The sequence below is a fragment of the Melopsittacus undulatus genome, chromosome 3 (assembly GCF_012275295.1).
Source record: "Melopsittacus undulatus isolate bMelUnd1 chromosome 3, bMelUnd1.mat.Z, whole genome shotgun sequence".
In the NCBI taxonomy this organism is placed as follows: domain Eukaryota; kingdom Metazoa; phylum Chordata; class Aves; order Psittaciformes; family Psittaculidae; genus Melopsittacus; species Melopsittacus undulatus.
This window is the reverse complement of record NC_047529.1, coordinates 81,080,510-81,099,260: the sequence shown is the minus strand read 5'-3', so window position 1 is coordinate 81,099,260 and position 18,751 is coordinate 81,080,510. Positions and strand designations below refer to the sequence as shown.

The 18,751-nt window shown below is 35.1% G+C and overlaps 1 protein-coding gene across 6 annotated transcripts in view; it reads left to right on the top strand.

The window, feature by feature from the left end:
• STXBP5 (syntaxin binding protein 5) overlaps positions 1-18,751 on the top strand; it is a 109,848-nt gene that overhangs the window by 57,869 nt on the left and 33,228 nt on the right. For all 6 annotated transcript variants that reach the window (XM_034060430.1, XM_034060436.1, XM_034060433.1 and 3 more), the window contains exons 10-18: positions 4,253-4,407; positions 5,473-5,545; positions 7,169-7,316; positions 7,734-7,801; positions 8,868-8,908; positions 10,954-11,174; positions 12,673-12,851; positions 13,963-14,088; positions 14,566-14,717. In XM_034060430.1, the coding sequence (XP_033916321.1) occupies positions 4,253-4,407; positions 5,473-5,545; positions 7,169-7,316; positions 7,734-7,801; positions 8,868-8,908; positions 10,954-11,174; positions 12,673-12,851; positions 13,963-14,088; positions 14,566-14,717 (1,163 nt within the window). The remainder of the gene's footprint in view (positions 1-4,252; positions 4,408-5,472; positions 5,546-7,168; positions 7,317-7,733; positions 7,802-8,867; positions 8,909-10,953; positions 11,175-12,672; positions 12,852-13,962; positions 14,089-14,565; positions 14,718-18,751) is intronic.

Below are 18,751 nucleotides of genomic sequence, written 5' to 3'. Positions count from 1 at the left end.
ACTTTGAAGAGACTACTTTTTCCTAATGTGGTCTCTTTTTACACCCCTCGCTTTCCAGTGTTCTCCATATTGTGAAGCTGGAGTTGTGGGAACAAGACAGGAAGTTTTTTCTGGTTCTTACAGGCTACGTAGTTATCTTTTAAGCTTGTAGGTTTTCTATTGTTGGGTGATTTTGCTTAAATCAGCTGCAGATAGTGCCTGTGAAGTCTCCAAAGACAGAGTTGTTTACCTTCAACAATAGTATGTCTGTAGCTTTATTTCTGGGAAAAACATGTAGAAAGGTTATTGACAGTCATCCTGTACCCAGGCTAGGGAGTCAAAAAGGCAAGTTTCTTCCTATATTCCTTGTGAAAAATGGCATAATTTTCCAATCCCAGAGAATGCCATTGCTTTCCAATCTTTTTTTTTTCTTCATTTAAAGTACTCCGTGTCTTTTGAAGTGATAGGTTACTCTTTGGGCTTGCTGAAATGGTTTCCATGTTGCCTTTTAAGCATACTTTTCTGTCTAAAGTGAATCTACAGAGAATCTCTTCAACTTCCTAAAGCCATTTCCTGCCCCACCAGATTCAGTTCCTTCAGTATTTATTCTGATATTAGCATTACAGTAAAATTGCCTAAGCTTATTCTTCACCACTAAAGCTCTGTGTAATAGAAAGTGCAGCTCAGAAGTCTCCCTGTGAAACACAGCAAAAGGTTATTGTTAGCTAATGCAGCTGTCTACTAACTGTAGAGCAGTACCTCAGAAACACAGAGCTATATAATTGGGACCTAGAAGTTATAATAATAATGAGGTCTTGAGACAAGTAAAATTTCTTGATCGGTTAATTTGGTTTGAATATACTATTTTATTGTATTTTATTCAAAAGCACACTTCCCAAAATGAATTTGTAATTTATCTTTACTAGTACTTCAAGAATTTTATTTTTAAGCTATACTAACTCTTGGAAGTATTTTTCACCTGTATTACTAGGTAATAACTTCTTGACAGATCCACCTGTGGCTTGAAAAGGAAGCCAGCTGGTACCAAAGGCCTGACTTCTGTGTATATTCTTTGCCCTCACATTGAGGTTGCCAGAAACTGGCTGACATTTAACAATTTACTTCTGAAATTGAGCAGGAACATCCTGCTGGATTATTAGCCACTCAACTCTCATTTTTTTGTTTCATTTTCATGCACTGTGAGACCTAATCCTGTGTTTTCTGATTTTTAGTGAATATTTTACAGTATTTCCCAAGTGATCTTAGAGATTTAACTGCTGAGAAAATTAGTGTAAAGGGATCGCTTCAAAACCTGCTGAAGCAGAACTATTTCTAAGTGTCTCTGTATTAGCAGCTGTTAAAAATGCTACATAGCAATTCTCTAAGAGTTGCACACTGATTTTTGTTAAAGGTTTCCTGTTGTTCCCGATTGATCTAACTTGGAGAGTTAATTTTACCCATCTCATCTATTACATAAAGTACAATAGTTTTAATTTTTCTGTTAAATTATGCATTTTTGCATAACATTTGTGTGTGCTAACCTTTTAAGATGTATCACAACTGAGACAACACTTTAATTAGAAAGCACACAGCTTGTGTTCATGGTAAATCCAGTTTCACTAAAATATTAAAAATTCATATACAGACCTGTATTAGTCTTTCTGGCAGACTAAAGTCAACTTTAATCTTTGATCCATCTGTGAAAAATCCATGTGACAGATCCGTGTAATCTATTCTTAGGTCTTCCATTCTTTGCTTCATAAGAATACAGGCTCTGGCTACCCTGCCCAAAGCAATCAAGCAATCTGACTACCTTGAGAAATAAAACTAGGAGAAGTGGTTTTTACTGTGATGTATGAAACTTGGAAACTGAAATTTGTCATTTTGTTATTGTCAGTTGATCTTTGTGAACCCACAAGTCAAATAATTACTGCAACTTGTCCTGGCAACGTTATTGTTAAAAAGCAAGAAAAAAAAAAAAAAGAAAAAAAGTGGTTTTGTGTAGACAAAAACTACTGCAATAAATCATTTCAGCACAATAAGATCCTGCAAGTACATCATGCCAATATTTTCCTCTTTGTTGACATCTTGAAAAATATTAGATTAAATTGAAGTTTGCCCTCTTTTTGGAATTGCATCATGGACCTGACCATAAAAGATTATCTGAAGTTCCAATATGAAGAATTGAGATTAAATAAACTCGGAGGAAACTGAATCCTTCTCTATAAATGTACTTTTGGCTACTCTTGGAAGAAGGGTATTGGACTTGGTGGAGCCATGGTCTAATTTATGGCTGTTCTGTGGGGTCTCTTCTTCAGCCAGCAGAACTCTTCGATCCTATCAACTCCTCAGTTACAGGGCTTTCTAAAGGATCAGGCAGATTGTGAAATACTTGTAGAAAATGAGAGTTTATTGTAGTCTGCTTTGTCTCCAGTGTTGAAAACAGAGCATGCTTAAGCCAAGCCTGAAAATAATGAAAGGCACATATGCAGAAACTACAGCATCCATACACAGCTTTCAAGGAAAAAGATGTAGCTAGTCTTTCACGTTTCTGTTTCAAATACAAAACTAGTATAGGAAATATGGTGTTATAGGAAAGGACTGAAAATAAAAGATATATTTAGCCTCTTTTTCACAATATTCCAGGATGTCTTTTATACCTAGTTTTTTTTCCAGGTAGCAATATGATAGCTGCTTCTGAAGTAGACACAGAAAGGGTAGGTTTCCTACCTAAAGTGAGCATAAGAGTAGATCAGAGGAATTTCACAGGCAAAGTGCGTATTTTTTTCTCCAGAAACAAAAATCTGAAATTTGAAGCAATTGTTAATAATAGGTCAAGAAATTGAGATGTATGCTTATGAACAGTAGGCCTGCACATTAAAAGGTATTCTGACCTATTTTAAATATAAAAAGTATTAAAATGAGTAATGACTTTTGATAATAAAATTACCTAATTGTCATGGTTTCAACCCAGCTGGTAACTCAGTACCATGCAGCCGTTTGCCCACTCTGGGTGGGATGGGGAGGAGAATCAAAAGAATATAAAACCCCCAAGCTTGGAGGTAAGAACAGTTTTACAACAAAAGTACATTACTACTATTACTACTACTTAGCGCTTTGTAGGTGACTCTCCCCCCTTCCCCCATTTTCTGTACTGGGCATTATGTGCTGTGGTATGGAATAACCCTTTGGCTAGTTTGGGTCTGGTGTCCTGTCTCTGCTCCCCCAGAATGCTGCTTGTATCCCTTCTAAATGGCAGAGTACCAGAGACTGGAAAGTCCTTGATCAGGGTATGTGCTACTGAGCAACAACTAAAAAGTTGGTGTGTTACCAGCACTGTTCTCAGACTAAAGCTAAATCACAGCACTGCACCAGCTACTAGGAAGAAAATTAACTCTATCCCAGCTGAAACCAGGTCACTAGTAAAACAAATGAATTTATTTCATCTTGCTTTTCAGGAAATTAAATACTAAACCATGTGTTATATGCATATTGGAGAAAATGTGGATGTATTTAAAAATATGTTTCTGTAAAGACTTAAAAAGCTTTTGAAGGGAAGCCTCTAATCTCTTTTTCAAGCCTAGAAGGAATAGTTTTGCTATACTCAAGGCATTTAATTATGCTGTAGGGGTAGTCTATGACATAGCAGTTTCTTGAATTTTGTGCATTGTAGTAGGGAGTAAAATTAATAAAATATCTAGAGTAAATGTGTGATGAAAGAACCGTGGGTATTTGTGTCTTTGCTTTATTAAAACATATTAGATCTTTGTAGTTTATCAAGCAGCTTTTCGCTTCTTCAAGACAGTAATGTTATTGTGGCTATAAAATTGCTTTACAGGGTTTGAAAATTGTTCACCCTTCAAAATTTAGGGTAATTCTGTACAGGAAGTAAATGTACTTGATCCTGCTGGAATATTAGATAGTATGGATAAATGGGGCTGTTGGCAAATCCAAATCTGCAGTTTAGTAGAAAGAAACAATTCTGAAGTTTAACAAAATAAAAAATCAATCTCATCTTGCAAACAGTTGCAAAGTTGGTTAAATAAGCAGTATCGAAAGAGGTTTGTAAAAGATGTCTGACTTAAGTTATGGTCTTCTAATTCTTGTTTTTTAAACACTTACCCGAGCTACACATTGCATGGAGAGCTGGTATGCATTATTCTTAATGTATCTCTGTTTAATCTCATTGAACTTTATTATAAGGTTACAAAAGTGTCTAGTCTCTTTTAACATATCATCTTGGCTTGATGTACATGTCTCTGCTTTATTCCAGGGAGCCTTTCATCATTCTGTCAGGAGGCTTGTCATATGACACTGTAGGAAGAAGGCCCTGTTTAACAGTTATGCATGGGAAAAGTACTGCTGTGTTAGAGATGGATTATTCTATTGTTGATTTTCTAACTCTCTGTGAAACACCGTATCCTAATGGTAGGCTCTGTCAAGATTTTTTTATTTTTTTTATTTTTTATATTTTTAGTTCTTTGATCTCTTCTCTCTGGAGTTGTATCCCATAGGAGTATTTTTTACTTTTGCCTTCCTGCTTTACCTCTGGCAGTCAGACTGCAGTAGCAACATCTGTTAATCCCTATTGTCTGAAATATGTTTTACTTCCCAAAGCATCATAATAGAAAAATTTATTATAAAACCTGTTTTGCCACTTACTGGTTGCATGTTTTTTCCATGTTCAGACAAAAAGTAGTATTAGTTTTAAGCTGTAGCTACTGCACCATGTTTATTGATATCTGAGTACATAAGACCTTTCCAGTGAATGCTAGATCTTAGTTAGCATTCAGGTAATACTTTTAACTTGAATGACCTTATTCATTTCAATACTCACAAGAAGGTCATCACTAGTCTGTAATCTCCTTTCTGCAGAAGAGGATCTTTTTTATGATGGTTTTAGGCATTTGTCCCATATTAATAGTTTTATATTGCCAATGGCTATAGTGTTTTTACCTGTCACCTTCCATCAGAGTGTATAAAACTGCTTAGCTCAGAATTTGAGGGCACTATAAAACTTGGAAAGGCTTTCAGTTTTCCAACTTTAGTGTCAGGTAGGCTGTCTTTCAATCTGTTTTGTAAGCAATTACACTTTAAACTCCACTGAATATGAGGAAAAGCAGTTTTAGGATGGGAGAATGTTATTGTTCTGTAATTAGGTTGTTCTCAAAAATACTGTTTATTCCAATTCTTTGCATGTTCCTTGTTGTTGTTTGAGCTGTTTAAATGGCTCTAGCAAATCAGAAACAGGTTGAGAATATTGAATTAAATGGAGAGCATGATTTTCCCAAACTTAACTTGGAATATTCAGGGCAGGGGGATGGGGGGAAGAGGGGGTGCATGTATAAAATATCTTAAGAAAACTATAGTCATCCAAGGGGCCTTTTGGCTCTCAACTTGATAGAGTTGATAGACGACTGATCACAATCTTGAGACTGTGCGTGCAAGAACTGTGTTTGTTGGTAAGTAACTTTTTTTCTTTCTTATTTTCAGACTTTCAAGAACCATATGCTGTAGTTGTTCTCCTAGAAAAGGACTTAGTGCTGATTGACCTTGCACAAAATGGGTAAGAATCGTGTGTAGCCTTTTTAACGATTGGCTGTAGTGATCAGCCTGCTGTTCTGCTCGCTAGCTTTTTAATCTGCCATAATACCTTCCTGTCCAGAACATAAAATTTTGAATAGTAGATATAGCAGAACTGTGAAACTTTGTAGGTCAACTTTTTTCAAGTTAGTATGTAGTAGATGAGTAGAACACTATGTGACTTTAGTAGATACTTTTTTTCTGCTACGGTAAGTTTCTGATTACCCTGTGTTGAGATACGGAGTTGTTACTTTTTGTTAAAATTAAGCCCTTTTTTAGTTCAGTTATTAGAAGATTGCTGTATGTATAAACTTATTCGTCTGCAGAATATTTTCATCTGTTGCTAATTTTTCCTTTAAATGGGTTGTGAAGCTGTGTCCTTTATTGCCTCTCAAAAAAAAATTTTTTTTTTTCCTTGTTAAAGCTGTGCCACTTGTGTGATGGAGGTGGTGGTGGGGAGTTTGTGTGTGTGACACAATGTCTAATTGATAACTGGGTGTTGCTATCTGTAATTTTTAGAAAGTGATCTTGGAGTTGCAAGTAGGTATCATGGTTTACACCCATTCCGTAACTCAGAACCATGCAGCTGTTTGCTCAGCCACCATTCCTGTTCCCCCTCTCCGGGCAGGATTGGGGTGAGAATCGAAAGAATACAAATCCTGTGGGTTGAGATAAGAACAGTTTAATGAATATAATATAATGCTATTAATGCTACTAACAATTAGGGAAATAACAAGGGGAGAGAATATAAAATTAAAAGGGAACAGGAAAAAACACAATAAACAAGTGATGCACACAATACAATTGTTCAAATACCCAGCAGAACACAAGCAGCGATCTGGACCTTCCAGATTACCCCCCTCAGTTTATATACAGGGCATGACATGCTGTGATGTAGAATAACCCTTCAGTTAGTTTGGGTCAGGTGTCCTGTCTCTGCTCCCCTCTGGCTTCTTGTGCTTCTCCTCATTGGCAAAGCATGACAGACTGGAAGTTCCTTGATCATGGTAATCATTACCGAGCAACAGCTAAAACATTGGTGTGTTATCAGCATTATTCTCAGACTAAAGCCAAAACGTAGCATTGCACTAGCTACTAGGAATGAGAAAAATAACTGTTGCAACTGAAAACAGGAGAGTAGCTTATGAAAAGTGTAGGACAACTTTCTGTCTAAGAACAGTGTAATAATACAGAGTAAGAAGTGGAGTCTTCCTGCCTTTCTCCCTGGAAAAATAGGCTGAAGAGTTAAAAACAAATTCATAACTCCACGTTGCTACACTTAGGACTTGATAACTTTGGGTTTTCCACAGGCCATTAAAGTAGTTTTATATTTTTTGAAAGCTTACTATAGGAATAGTAATACTCTAGCAATATTCTAGGAACAATACAAACTTCAAATTCTATCTAGAGTACTTATACTGTCTTAATAGTTTACTGGATGAGCAGTTAAGTTGCATAGCATATTTGTTGATAATCTAATTTTGTATGCATTTATTTTTCTCTATGTGAAAAGAGTTTAAACTTAATCTTCAGTGGTTTACTTCTGCTTTAAAAAACAAAATAAAATTTCCTAGATTAACAGTCCTTCTCCTTTCATCCATCAAAGGTACCCTATATTTGAGAATCCCTATCCTTTGACTATACATGAATCTCCGGTTACCTGTTGTGAATATTTTGCTGATTGTCCTGTGGACCTCATACCTGCACTCTATTCAGTTGGTGCTCGACAGAAGCGTCAAGGTTACAGTAAGAAGGTACAATGTCTAGTATACATACAGGTATTTGAAAATACTGAAAATCAGCAGCACTAAACAATGAAAGAGTGGCTACGCTAAGACTAAAAAAGCTCCATCTGACTCATTATCCTGTCTTTGACAGTAACTAATTGCAGATGTCTGGAGAGAATATAGCAAATATCAAGCCTGTAGCCATGCTTTTCTAATATGCTCTCATCGCTTGCTTAACAAGGAAGCTAAGGGGCTTGCTGGAGCAGGGGTGGTGTTTATGGCCGTTGTTGAACTTTTTCTTTATCCCTTCCTCTCCAAAATAGATGTCTTATTTAGTTTTTGAACTTGTGAAATATTGGAATCTGCAGTATCTGCAGTAATTTCAATGGCTTAACTTTGCACTGTATGATATTTTCTTCCTCAGTGTATTTGTTAATCTTCCAGGAATGGCCCATCAGTGGAGGCAACTGGGGTTTGATCACTCAGAGCTACCCAGAGATAATTATTACAGGGTAAGTGACACCATAGCGTGGTAATAACTTTCTTAGCTGATTAAATACAAGTGGGAATATTTTATTTGTATTATACGAAACAGTTTTCTAAGTGTGGTTTGAATTTAAGAAGTAAGTTCACAAGCCATTTACATAATCTTCTTGAGGCATTAACAAGAAAGAAAAGCAAAGTGTCAAAGAGAATGTCAGCACATAAATGATAGCAGGTGTTTTACAGGGATTATTATGATTTGGTATTGTGATTACATCTGCTTGCTATCAGTATATCCTGGATAAAACTTTTCTACTCTAATTTTTAGATAACAGTTGAATAGTGTGCTAAAACATAGGAAGCCCATCAAATAGTTACTGAATTCAGTTCTCAAAGTAAAGCCAAGTTTTTTATTTCAGAAAAGACAAATGAATACTTAAATCTGTTTTTTGATTTCTTTTGAGACTGATCCTTCTAATACTACTCTAAGAAGCATAAACAAAAATTATGCAGTTCATCATTGAAAGTGAGAGCACCTCTAAAGTTTTTTTCAGAACAGCCCATTAAGCCTAATGAGGATTACTGTCACTTTATACTGTAAGTTATACAGACTTTGAGAGAGAGCCCTGGAAGAAAAAAAAAAAGTCATCTGATTCTCAATTTCAAACATAAATAAACAAGTTAGGTGACTCATTTACACTGAAATACAGTATATGTAGGCATCTCCTTTACAAGTGTTACTCCAAATAGCATCTTTTGAGAAACCACATGGCAAGGTATACCAAACTGCTTACGGGAAATGCAGGTAACTGAAATCCATATTTAAAATGGAAAATCAGCATTAGTATCATGGAATTTCAGGGACTTAGCTTTCAAATACTTTTTATGTTTGTTTATTTTTTTAATCCCTTCTGTGTAAAGTAATTGGGGCACATGTTTGTAAAATACTGGCTTCCAGTAAATCATGAAAATAGCGTCACTAAGAATTTTAATAGAAATAGAATGTTTGCCATATATTTCTAATCAGTAGCACAGAGGTCTAACAGTCCAACTAACCATTTTTTACCATCTTATTGATTTTTTAATATTTCATAGGCATGCTGATGGGTCACTCAAGTTTTGGGATGCCTCAGCAAGTAAGTGTTTCCAGTAGAATTTTTTTTTCCTGTGCAGTAGGAGTTTTCTAAACTTACTGATTTCTCTAATGGAATGTAATTGTCGACTAGTCATTCTCATTATTTTCTGCCTCATGTAGAGTCAGTAATTCTATAGGAAACTTTATTTTAAAATTAAATAAAATTAACATTGTTTCTTAGTTAATTGTTTCACTATTTTTACCATTTCAGTGCATTGGTAGTCCAAGAGCCAGCTAGAATGAAAGAGTTCTAAAAGTTTTTAGAAGCACTTTATTGAGCATAGAGGTGCATAACAGACAAATGCATTCTTTTTTAGTACAGTTGAATTTCAGTAGGTTGTTTCTGTGTTTTTAGACAGGAGAGGCATGTGTTGAAGACATCATCTCCCCATAAATTACAGTATCTAAATATGAGAGTTGGAACCAGTAGTAGTTTGTGCTAATAAAATGATCCGTTTTGTGAAGGCATTTGTGAAGGAATGCAGAAGAACTGTAAAAGAGACTTATCTTTGGTGGAACACTGAATTGGCTTGCAGTCAGATACTATTTTACATTTTACTTAGAGGGTCAATTGCATCTAGTGGTATAAAAAGTAACAGTGAGAAATGCAGTAAGAATTCAAATTAGAATGGGCTATGTAGAGGTAGATGTTTTAATTACTCTAGTTCTGACTAACCTTACTCTTGGTACTTAAAAGCTGTCTGAAGCAATCTTGGAATCATTATCAGTTGTCTTTGAAAAGTTGTGGAAGACTGGTGAGATTCCAAAATTCTAAGGCATGCGTGAGCGTGTGAGGCAACAGATGCAATGTATATGTTTAAAAACTGGGAGGAGGAGTATTTGGAGCGTTAGATAGCTTTAATTTCAGTTTGGGATGGGGGTGGAACCCAGGGGAGGAGTGGCCCAGAACTCAGCTTTTATTGATAGTGTGTGTTTAAAAATTCTGTTCAGTATAGGATCTGTCAAAAGGAGATCCTGTTAAATGCGTTTAGTTTCTTTCTAAAACAGATAAATTTGTTAAGGGAGAAACTGAGAGTATACCATATTTTGATTTTTAAATTTTTAAATCTCTATAATAGCACAGTCTTACAGATGAATTGGGGAAGTGTGATTCAGATAAAAACATGGAAATATGGAAGAGGAAGGATGCTAGAAATTGAGTTTTTCTAATGATATGACTAGTATGTATAGCAGAGTTGAAAGAAAATATAAGAATTAGAATTACAATTGAGAGATATAATGATAATGCTAATTCTGGAGCAGCATTCAAGATAACTTTATTCAATGATTTATACTCAACTTACGTTCTAGGAAAAAAGCCCTGGAGGTCTAATGGATTGCAGTGCCAGCCTTGCACAATATAAAATTATCATTGGTATAAACAAGTTGGGATATATGTAAAACCGATACGGATTTTTTTTTTTTTTTCCACAATTTTAAACTGTGGCAAGGCCTCACTAGAGCAATTTTAAGAAACAATTGTAAGAAACATGTTATCGATAAAAATGTTGGGTGATTGATTAGACAGAACAAAATAAAAACGAGCCTGTTAAGTCTGACAACATCATTGAAAAGCCATGTATTTGAAATACTGTAAGGAGAAAGGAAAGGAGCTTCACTTTATCTGCCATAGGTAAGCTTAAGTTGTGGGTAGATGTTGTTGTATGAGATACCTAAATATAGCTAAGACTTGAGAAGCTGTAAGGATTAGTTGACAACTGAAGCTTAGTATGTACCTCTCAGGAAAAGTGTTGGGTTGTTGGTTTGTTGTTTGTTTTTTTTTTTGGGGGGGTGGATTCTTTTTTGTTTTAGGTGTGTGTTTGTTGGCTTTTGCTGCTTGTGGTGGTGGTTTTAATACTAACTGATACTGAGTTGGTCAAGTGGTGCACTGCACAGGCAGAATTCACACAGGTATTTGGTGCTTCTCCTCTGCCCTCTTTTGTTGAATATAGTTGCTTTAGGTATGAAGAGAGTTTCTAAATTTAAAAAAATCAAAAACAAGATAAATGTTTTTAGATCAAAACTAATTTTTTATTTTTTCCCTAGTAACGCTGCAAGTACTCTATAAGCTAAAAACAGCCAAAGTATTTGAAAAATCACGGAATAAAGACGACAGGCCAAACACAGATATAGTGGATGAAGATCCATATGCTATTCAGATCATCTCATGGTGTCCAGAAAGTAGAATGCTGTGCATAGCTGGAGTTTCTGCACATGTCATTATTTACAGGTTCAGCAAGCAGGAAGTGACAACAGAAGTCATTCCGGTAATTACTATAATTGTGCTTTGACTTTGTCAGATTTAGCTATAAGATGACTGCTGTAGCAATATGCTATTTCATAGTCTTTAATTTTATTAATAAAACAGACTAAAATAGTGGCCTCTAAACAAGGAGATACATTTTCTTTTTTGTAGAGGAAACCCAATAAATTACGAAATTCAGCAGAAGTGAAAATTGCACACCAATGTTTTCAGATTTTGCAGCCAATAATAATTCTTTGTTCTATCTATCAAACTAAATAGTGGATCAAAACTTGGCTGTATTATAAATAAAATGAAAAAAAAGTGGATGTGGATTCGAAAAATTTTCAAAGCTTTTAGGCAGCTTTTTTCCTCCTGGTTTTCTATTAATCACCATGTGTTTTGGCAAAACTTCTGTAGTGTGCAAGACTAGAATAGAAGCATTCTAGACATGCCCTCAAGTCTATTAAGGACTTTGTTGTGTCACTGTTTTATTCTGTGTAAGATACAATGATGAGTTCTGTCACGAGAGTTTCAGAAATCGTTTTTAAATCAGACACACACATGCAAGGTTAAGTTACCTGAGTGTGTGAGGTGAAAGCTAATTAGAAGCCATTTAATTATAAAATACTGTGTTCTAAGCAAGGCATTCATTGTAATGTAGTTGGGTTTTTTGTTTGCTTGTTGGGTTTTTTCTACCCTCTTATTCCACCCCCTCCAGATTAGTTTCAGTTCAAGGAGATGAGGCATACTTTTTTTCCTTCTAGTGTTTACTTATGTACAGCTACATTCCCTTCTGAGGGAATAGTTTTTCTAAACGATACTTATAAATCAGTGACTAGCAAACTATTCAGTACTAAAAATGCTTTAAAAAAATACTCTTTAGTTCTTTGTTTCAGTCCGTGAGTTCTATTTTTCAGATGATGAGAATAAGAGCAGAAAAATTTCTTTACACAGCACTACAGTTAATACCAATATTATTATAGATCCAGGAGAAGGAAATCTAAAATCGTAACAGACTTAGTTCTTTAAAATGTATAGTCTAGTTCAGTGCAACATCAAACACTGAACTAAGTCCCATGTGTACAATACTACAACAGTATAAACTGTAGCTGTCTATATGCTTTCAGCTCTTCTCAGTTTTAGCATTCTTGGACTACATAAAACAAATCATCTTCATAACTGAGAATTTCTTATGTTGCACAGGTTGATAATTGAATGGGTCTTGTATCCAGTGTTTAATTTCTTTCCAATTGGAAGCAGCAATTTTTTATCTATTGGGAAACAGGTTAGATTTTGAAGTTATAACAATCTTAAGATACTTGGTCTGTAGTAGTTAGCATAACTCCAAAGACTGTATTGTGTTTAGGTTGCACTGTTTATTAAACTACCGTTATATTTTACAAGGTAATAAAGTCCGGGATGTCACTTATCATTAGTATCTTTAGTTGCACTTCATTTATTTCATACCTACTTTTTTGAAAGGCAGAGTTTACTGATATTTTTTTTACTTTAATTCACAGATGCTGGAAGTCCGTCTGTTGTATGAAATAAATGATGTGGAATCTCCAGATGGTGAGCAGGTGCCACCTTTACCAACTCCAGGCACAGGTTCCAATCCTCAATCCATTGTTCCCCAGTCTCATCCATCCACTAGTAGCAGTTCATCTGATGGACTTCGTGATAATGTCCCATGTTTAAAGTAAGCATATTTTGTTATATGTTTGAGTGTGAAACTTTACTAGAATATGTGATTAGAATATATATACTTTGATATTATTACAGAAATGTAATATTTGGGGATTTTTTTCTTAATGTTTTCCAAAAATCTAAAAATATAGTTCTGTTTTAAGAAATTAATATTGCAATCCTGGCTTCCTTGAACTTCAAAAGCTGATTCTTAAAAAAAAAAGACAATCTGACTATTTTTACTGTCTGACTGCTGCCTGCTTTAGGAAACTTTGGCATAGATGTTAGTGTAGTTAGATACTCATGCTTTAGGGCAAACATTTTCAATAGCAACAGTATGGTTACTTGTAAATCTTGGTACCCATTGAAATGACTAGGCAACTCAGTTTTGATTAATTAGTTTTGAGAGTCTCATTAACTTTAAGGCCAAGCATGTCTGAATAGATTTCACCTGATTTTAGAACCTTTAGTTTTTAGAACCAAATCAAAAGCAATGAAAACATTTACAAATAACTGAGAAAGTTATTTGTAGGCTTCAGGTTAGGCTTAGAAATCTGATTGGTTTTTTTTTGTTTTTTTTGGGTTTTTTTATATAACTCTCCAAGGGAACTATTTTGTATTTTGGGAGCAGGAAACAATTAAATATCCCATTCTCATGGATCTTTGTTTTGTACGATGCCTCAGAGTGCTCATGGAGTTTCCACATGTGCTTCCCACCCCCTTCCATTTTTTAAATCAGAGTTCTTTTAGGAACTTTGAAAAGAATGGGTAACTCCATTGAGACACTGGCAGCCTTTATTCGAGTCAATAAGGCATACTAGTGTTGTAATGCCATGCTCTGGAGAGAAATGACATATTTCTGATCACTGCTTAATTAATTTTCAGTTAGGTAAGGGTTAGGGTTAGGGTTAATCAAAACAGCTGTTGAAGTGAATGACCAGTTCCAATGTGGCTTTTTTATGGTTGCTTTATGTGTTGATTTTTTTTTTTGTTGTTGTCATTGCAATTTTCCATCTTTCTAAAGTCCAGTGTAGGGTAGAATGTAACGATTTCTGAGCCCATAAGATAAAAACTGAAGAGTATGGAAAGTCATAAACAGATACCATATTTTGTTTACTTTGCAGAGTTAAAAATTCTCCTCTCAAGCAGTCTCCAGGCTACCAAATTGAGCTAGTTATCCAGCTAGTGTGGGTGAGTGGAGAACCTCCTCAACAGATAACCAGCTTAGCAGTCAACTCGGCGTACGGCTTGTAAGTATAAACTATACATATTTTTCATTGGTATGTTAAAGAGGTTTCAAATTATCTATTAAAAATTAAATTCACATGTGTGTTCACATGAGCTGCACAGCAATGCAAGAGAGGCAATCAGTGTCCTGTGCTTAAAGGATAATTAGGTTTGGGTCCTGGCATTTACTGTTGAAACATTGGAAACAAATTGGCATCACTCTTCCTCACCTGGCACTGTATAGACAAAGAGTGTCATTTAAGGCTCTGTTAGGCTGGCAAGTACAATGGTAGTGATCTGTTCTATTCAGTGTCCTGTGTTTTTTACAAGAGAGCAATTAAATAATCATTCATTCTAAACCAGTAACTTATAAATCTGTATAGTTTTAGAGTAATTAAAAAAATATGAAGTCTTTAAATGCTGAACAGCAACAAATACAGAGATAAAATTTTATGAGCATTTGATTAGCACTATCTTTCCTTCCACTTCTCTTTTTCCAGAGTAGTTTTTGGAAACTGTAATGGTATTGCCATGGTCGATTACCTCCAGAAGACAGTGCTCTTGAATCTAGGCACTATTGAACTGTATGGCTCCAATGATCCTTACCGCAGGGAGCCACGCTCTCCCCGAAAATCCCGGCAACCGTCTGGAGGTGAGTAACCCAAAACTTGGTTTAAACTGAGAAAAAAAGGCAAAGCTGGTTATCCAGGCTGGTAGTATATATTCTTTGAATACAAACATACTTCTCTCCATTGTGGTTTCATCCTTTCTGCTTGATCTGTCCCTAATGTTAGTATTACAAGTTTGTTACTTCACTTTTCCTTCAGAACTGCTTGGTATCATTACTTATTTTTCAGTGTAATGTGTGTTAAGAAAATGCATGTACAATGGATTAAATTTACAAGATTTTAATTTAATAACACAGCATTAAGAAGTAGAGGTATCCTGGTATTTCTGATAAACCTAGTAACTATATCACATGCTTGTATAAACCCTTTAATGTTAGCAGATAGCCAACATATCAGCTGAGATCTTTTCGCTTCCTTTTTTAAACTTTGATTAGAAATGTTCCTGATAAGCTAAGGCTTGTTATGTTGTGGATGCTGTTTTCTTAGAGTACATTTTTTTTGAAAAAAAGGTCTTTGATTTAAAAACATACTGGAGGGTAATTCTTTGTAGCTGAGGAGGAAAGTGGTTTTGCAGTCAAAATGCCAAGCTTTTTATTGCCGAAAGAAAAATACAGTATTGTTAAATTATTTTCTCATCCTCATTATGTGAATGCTTTTCAGCTAACTTACAAAATGGTTGAAGATAGAATAATTAACAGTATCACTGCTACCCCATATGATTATTTTTCAATAGGCAATAAACTGTTAAAAAATCTTTGTGATGCTCTAGTGTTAGTTGCTCTATTTTAAGAGATCTGAAACAAGGTCCAGGTAAGTTCTTCAGATAATGTTTTATTGAAGTTGAAATGGATGCTGTAAGATGCATTTTAGTAAACCACTGGTTTGAAAAAGATCCAGTTAGCACCAGTCAGATTATTTCTACTGAGGAAAACTGGTCTGGAAGTCATCAATGTACAGCAGAATGTACATGTTTGGTATCCTGTCAGGTAAAATATTTTCTTCTAATAAATAAACACTTTATTTTAAAAGTTGCATTCTGAGCGAAAGAAATAACTTTACTGGTTGACTGTTTTATTTCCTCTTAGGAATAAAGGTCTTGAATCCTGCTTCATGCATTTGGATTATAACCTGCTTTTTAGAGTGTCAAATGTTACTTGCTTTGTTTTCTTGGCTTTTCTTATTTTAATGTGTTGGATCTGCCTAACTCTCTGATGTTCATGAATTAAGTGCTTTTTGCTCATGAATATAATTGTAACATGAAATCGTGTATTATTTTTATCTTTCATTTTAATACTAACAATCTGCATGGCAAAAGCGTCTTACAAGCCTGGTTATAGAAGTTACTCTGCTGGCTTTTCTGTCTCAAACGTACTGTTAGTGTCTCCATCTTTCCTTTTCTCATTGCTTCATGAAGGTATGCTGACTGTGGCTTCTTGCATGTGCGGCCTTTCTAACTTATATTCAGAGTCTGTGAAAAAGCTTCGCACCTCTTATATAAGTAAGTCATTTCATGACATTAAATTATCTTTGAACACCTGAATTTGATTTTTTCACTTGTTCACTCACCATAAATATTTTGTTAGTTCATTTCAAGTAATTGTTACAATTTTAGAAACTGATTCTAATTTATCACACATCTGTTGTATTTCTTATTCATGGCATCTTCAAAAGAAATTTGAAGGAAAAAAGCAACTGTGATAGTCTGCATTTTTTTTAATAAATATCAAAATTAAAAGGAGATTCTGTCTCAGGAGTTACTGATGTCTACAGACCTGAGATCTTAGTTGCAGATCATAGTGTTTTACAATCTGAGACTAGAAGCTTAGCTTGGCCACCTTTCTGGCAGAAAAAGCTTCAGAACTCTAGTGTTAGATGATTTTTATTATTATTAGTTAACATTCTGAAAGGCAATGATTTGTCTATTACTAATGAAAACTTACTTCTAGAAAGATGTTGTTCATAGGGATTGAGAGTGGAGGTGTTTATCTCTCAGCCCTGTGCAGTTTCCAACAGTTTTGAAGTTCAGGTGCCTGTGCAAGGAAGGTAGCTCATTGGAACCGTGATTTACCTGAGGGCTTCTCTGACTTGCTCCATCATTCACAACATCCAGGAGTTTGGAGAACATAAAGCTGTTTTTTAAAAGCATAACACTGTTCCTTTCCCTAGGATGCCAGCTTTATGCAGGCCTTGGGCAGACATAGGTTATCTCTCCCCATTTTTTAAATGAAGGAAGGTAGAACAAAACTAAGATAAGGGGAGAATGACCTGTAGGATTTTTTTAAATTTAAAAAAAAAAAGTAAAAAATGGGGCAATTCCCCCCCTACACACACACCTTGAGACCTTGAGATTGTGATCCAGTTCTGTTAGTTCTGCTATTTTTTCCTCCAGCAAGAAATAAGATATTTCAGAAAAGGTGGTCTCAGCCAAATACTATTGTGCAGTCCTCCATCACCTGCTGACAAGGGAGAAACAGAGCTAGACATGAACGAAATGCCTCCACCTTAAGATGATGCAGAATTAAAAACCATTTACTGCCTGATTTTGAAAGCCTGCCACTGACTTATTGTGAAGGGAAGCAAAAGATGGGTGGAACTCCCAAAACTGATTTCTGAAGCCAGCGATTGCAAAGCTGAATTTATCTGCACTATTTAATTTTAGGAAGAGGTTAAAACAGGTTTTGTGCAAAAGAGTTGATTTCTTAACCATGTTGTTAATTCACTTTCCATACACTGCCAATACCTTGGTTACCTTGGAGCTACAGTCCTTTTGAAAACTGAAAATTTCTCTAGAGTTTTTTAATATTTCTCATTATTTGTAGTTCTTTCAATGTATGGGTTGCCCAGAATTCAGTAGTTTAAAGCAATATTACTGTGTAGTTTTCCACAAATAAGACTATTACATCAAAGAACTATCTTTCACTATATTTATAAGATTGGAACTTTAAGAGAACACTTCAGAAATGCAAGGAACTTATGCTTCCTTGCTTTTATTTTTAAAGTTATGCCTTCATTCTTTATCTCTAAAAAAATTTGCATTTTGATACTTCTAAATTTTATTTTTCTATGAATAAGATTTTTCAATTACTGCATAGCTCTAGTAACATTCAGGGAGTATTTGCACGTAGTTTCTCAATCTTCCTAGAAAGTGTTTATGTATTTGATGTGATTGCTTTAGAGAAGCTGAGTATTTTTCCCATTTAGAGACAATCACAAGGTATTAAGGGGAGGAAAAAGAAGTTGTACTAGCTTACGCATGTGTTAAGACAAGTTCTTAATTAGTTATGTTAAGTTCAGGTTCAAACAGCATGCAAGAAAGCAGTGTATTATTGCACATTGTGTCACAAAATTGGCAGGATTAAAAATTAAATTATTAGAGTATGGCAGGGGAGGTAGGAAAATATTGTTCTGTTACTCAACTACTCCCTAGGTTTTGTCCAGAAAAAGCAGTAAGAACTGGTCCTTCCTCATTAGGAACCCTTCTATTCTGTATGTTCCAGAATAAAATGTCTATTTAACAGATCATCATTATCTGCTTACATATTTGTTATTTAGTAAATGGCATGTCCTGAGTCAACCAATTGAAATTTAAAGACTTTTTTTTGGGTTCATAGAGTAAGAGTTATGTATCTTCTAAAATATGAATGGAAATGCAAGATTTTCCCTTCACTTGTGTTGCAAGAATATGATATATGATGTATGTTTCTGTCATTTTTTTTCACTCAGAAAAGAAATTCAGATTCCCGTCTTAAAGCAGCACCTATTTAGAGACAAGGCTCTCTACACTAGCTAGACTGTAAACTGTCATTTCAGGCTAGCTCAACAGATACAAGCTCCCAGTTGGGATCGTGTTTTGGAATTTATCGGTGATTCATACCAGGTATATTACTCATGTTTTGGATGGCAATTTATAGTTTGTGAAGCATGCAGTATATGTGTTCAATGAAGGCCTGTCATCAGGTGCTTGTCAAGGATAAAAACAGTTAACCTTTGCCTTTAGATCATAAGAGTGAAGGGAAAAAAAACCCACAACAAACGTCTTTGCCCATGTGCTGAAAGA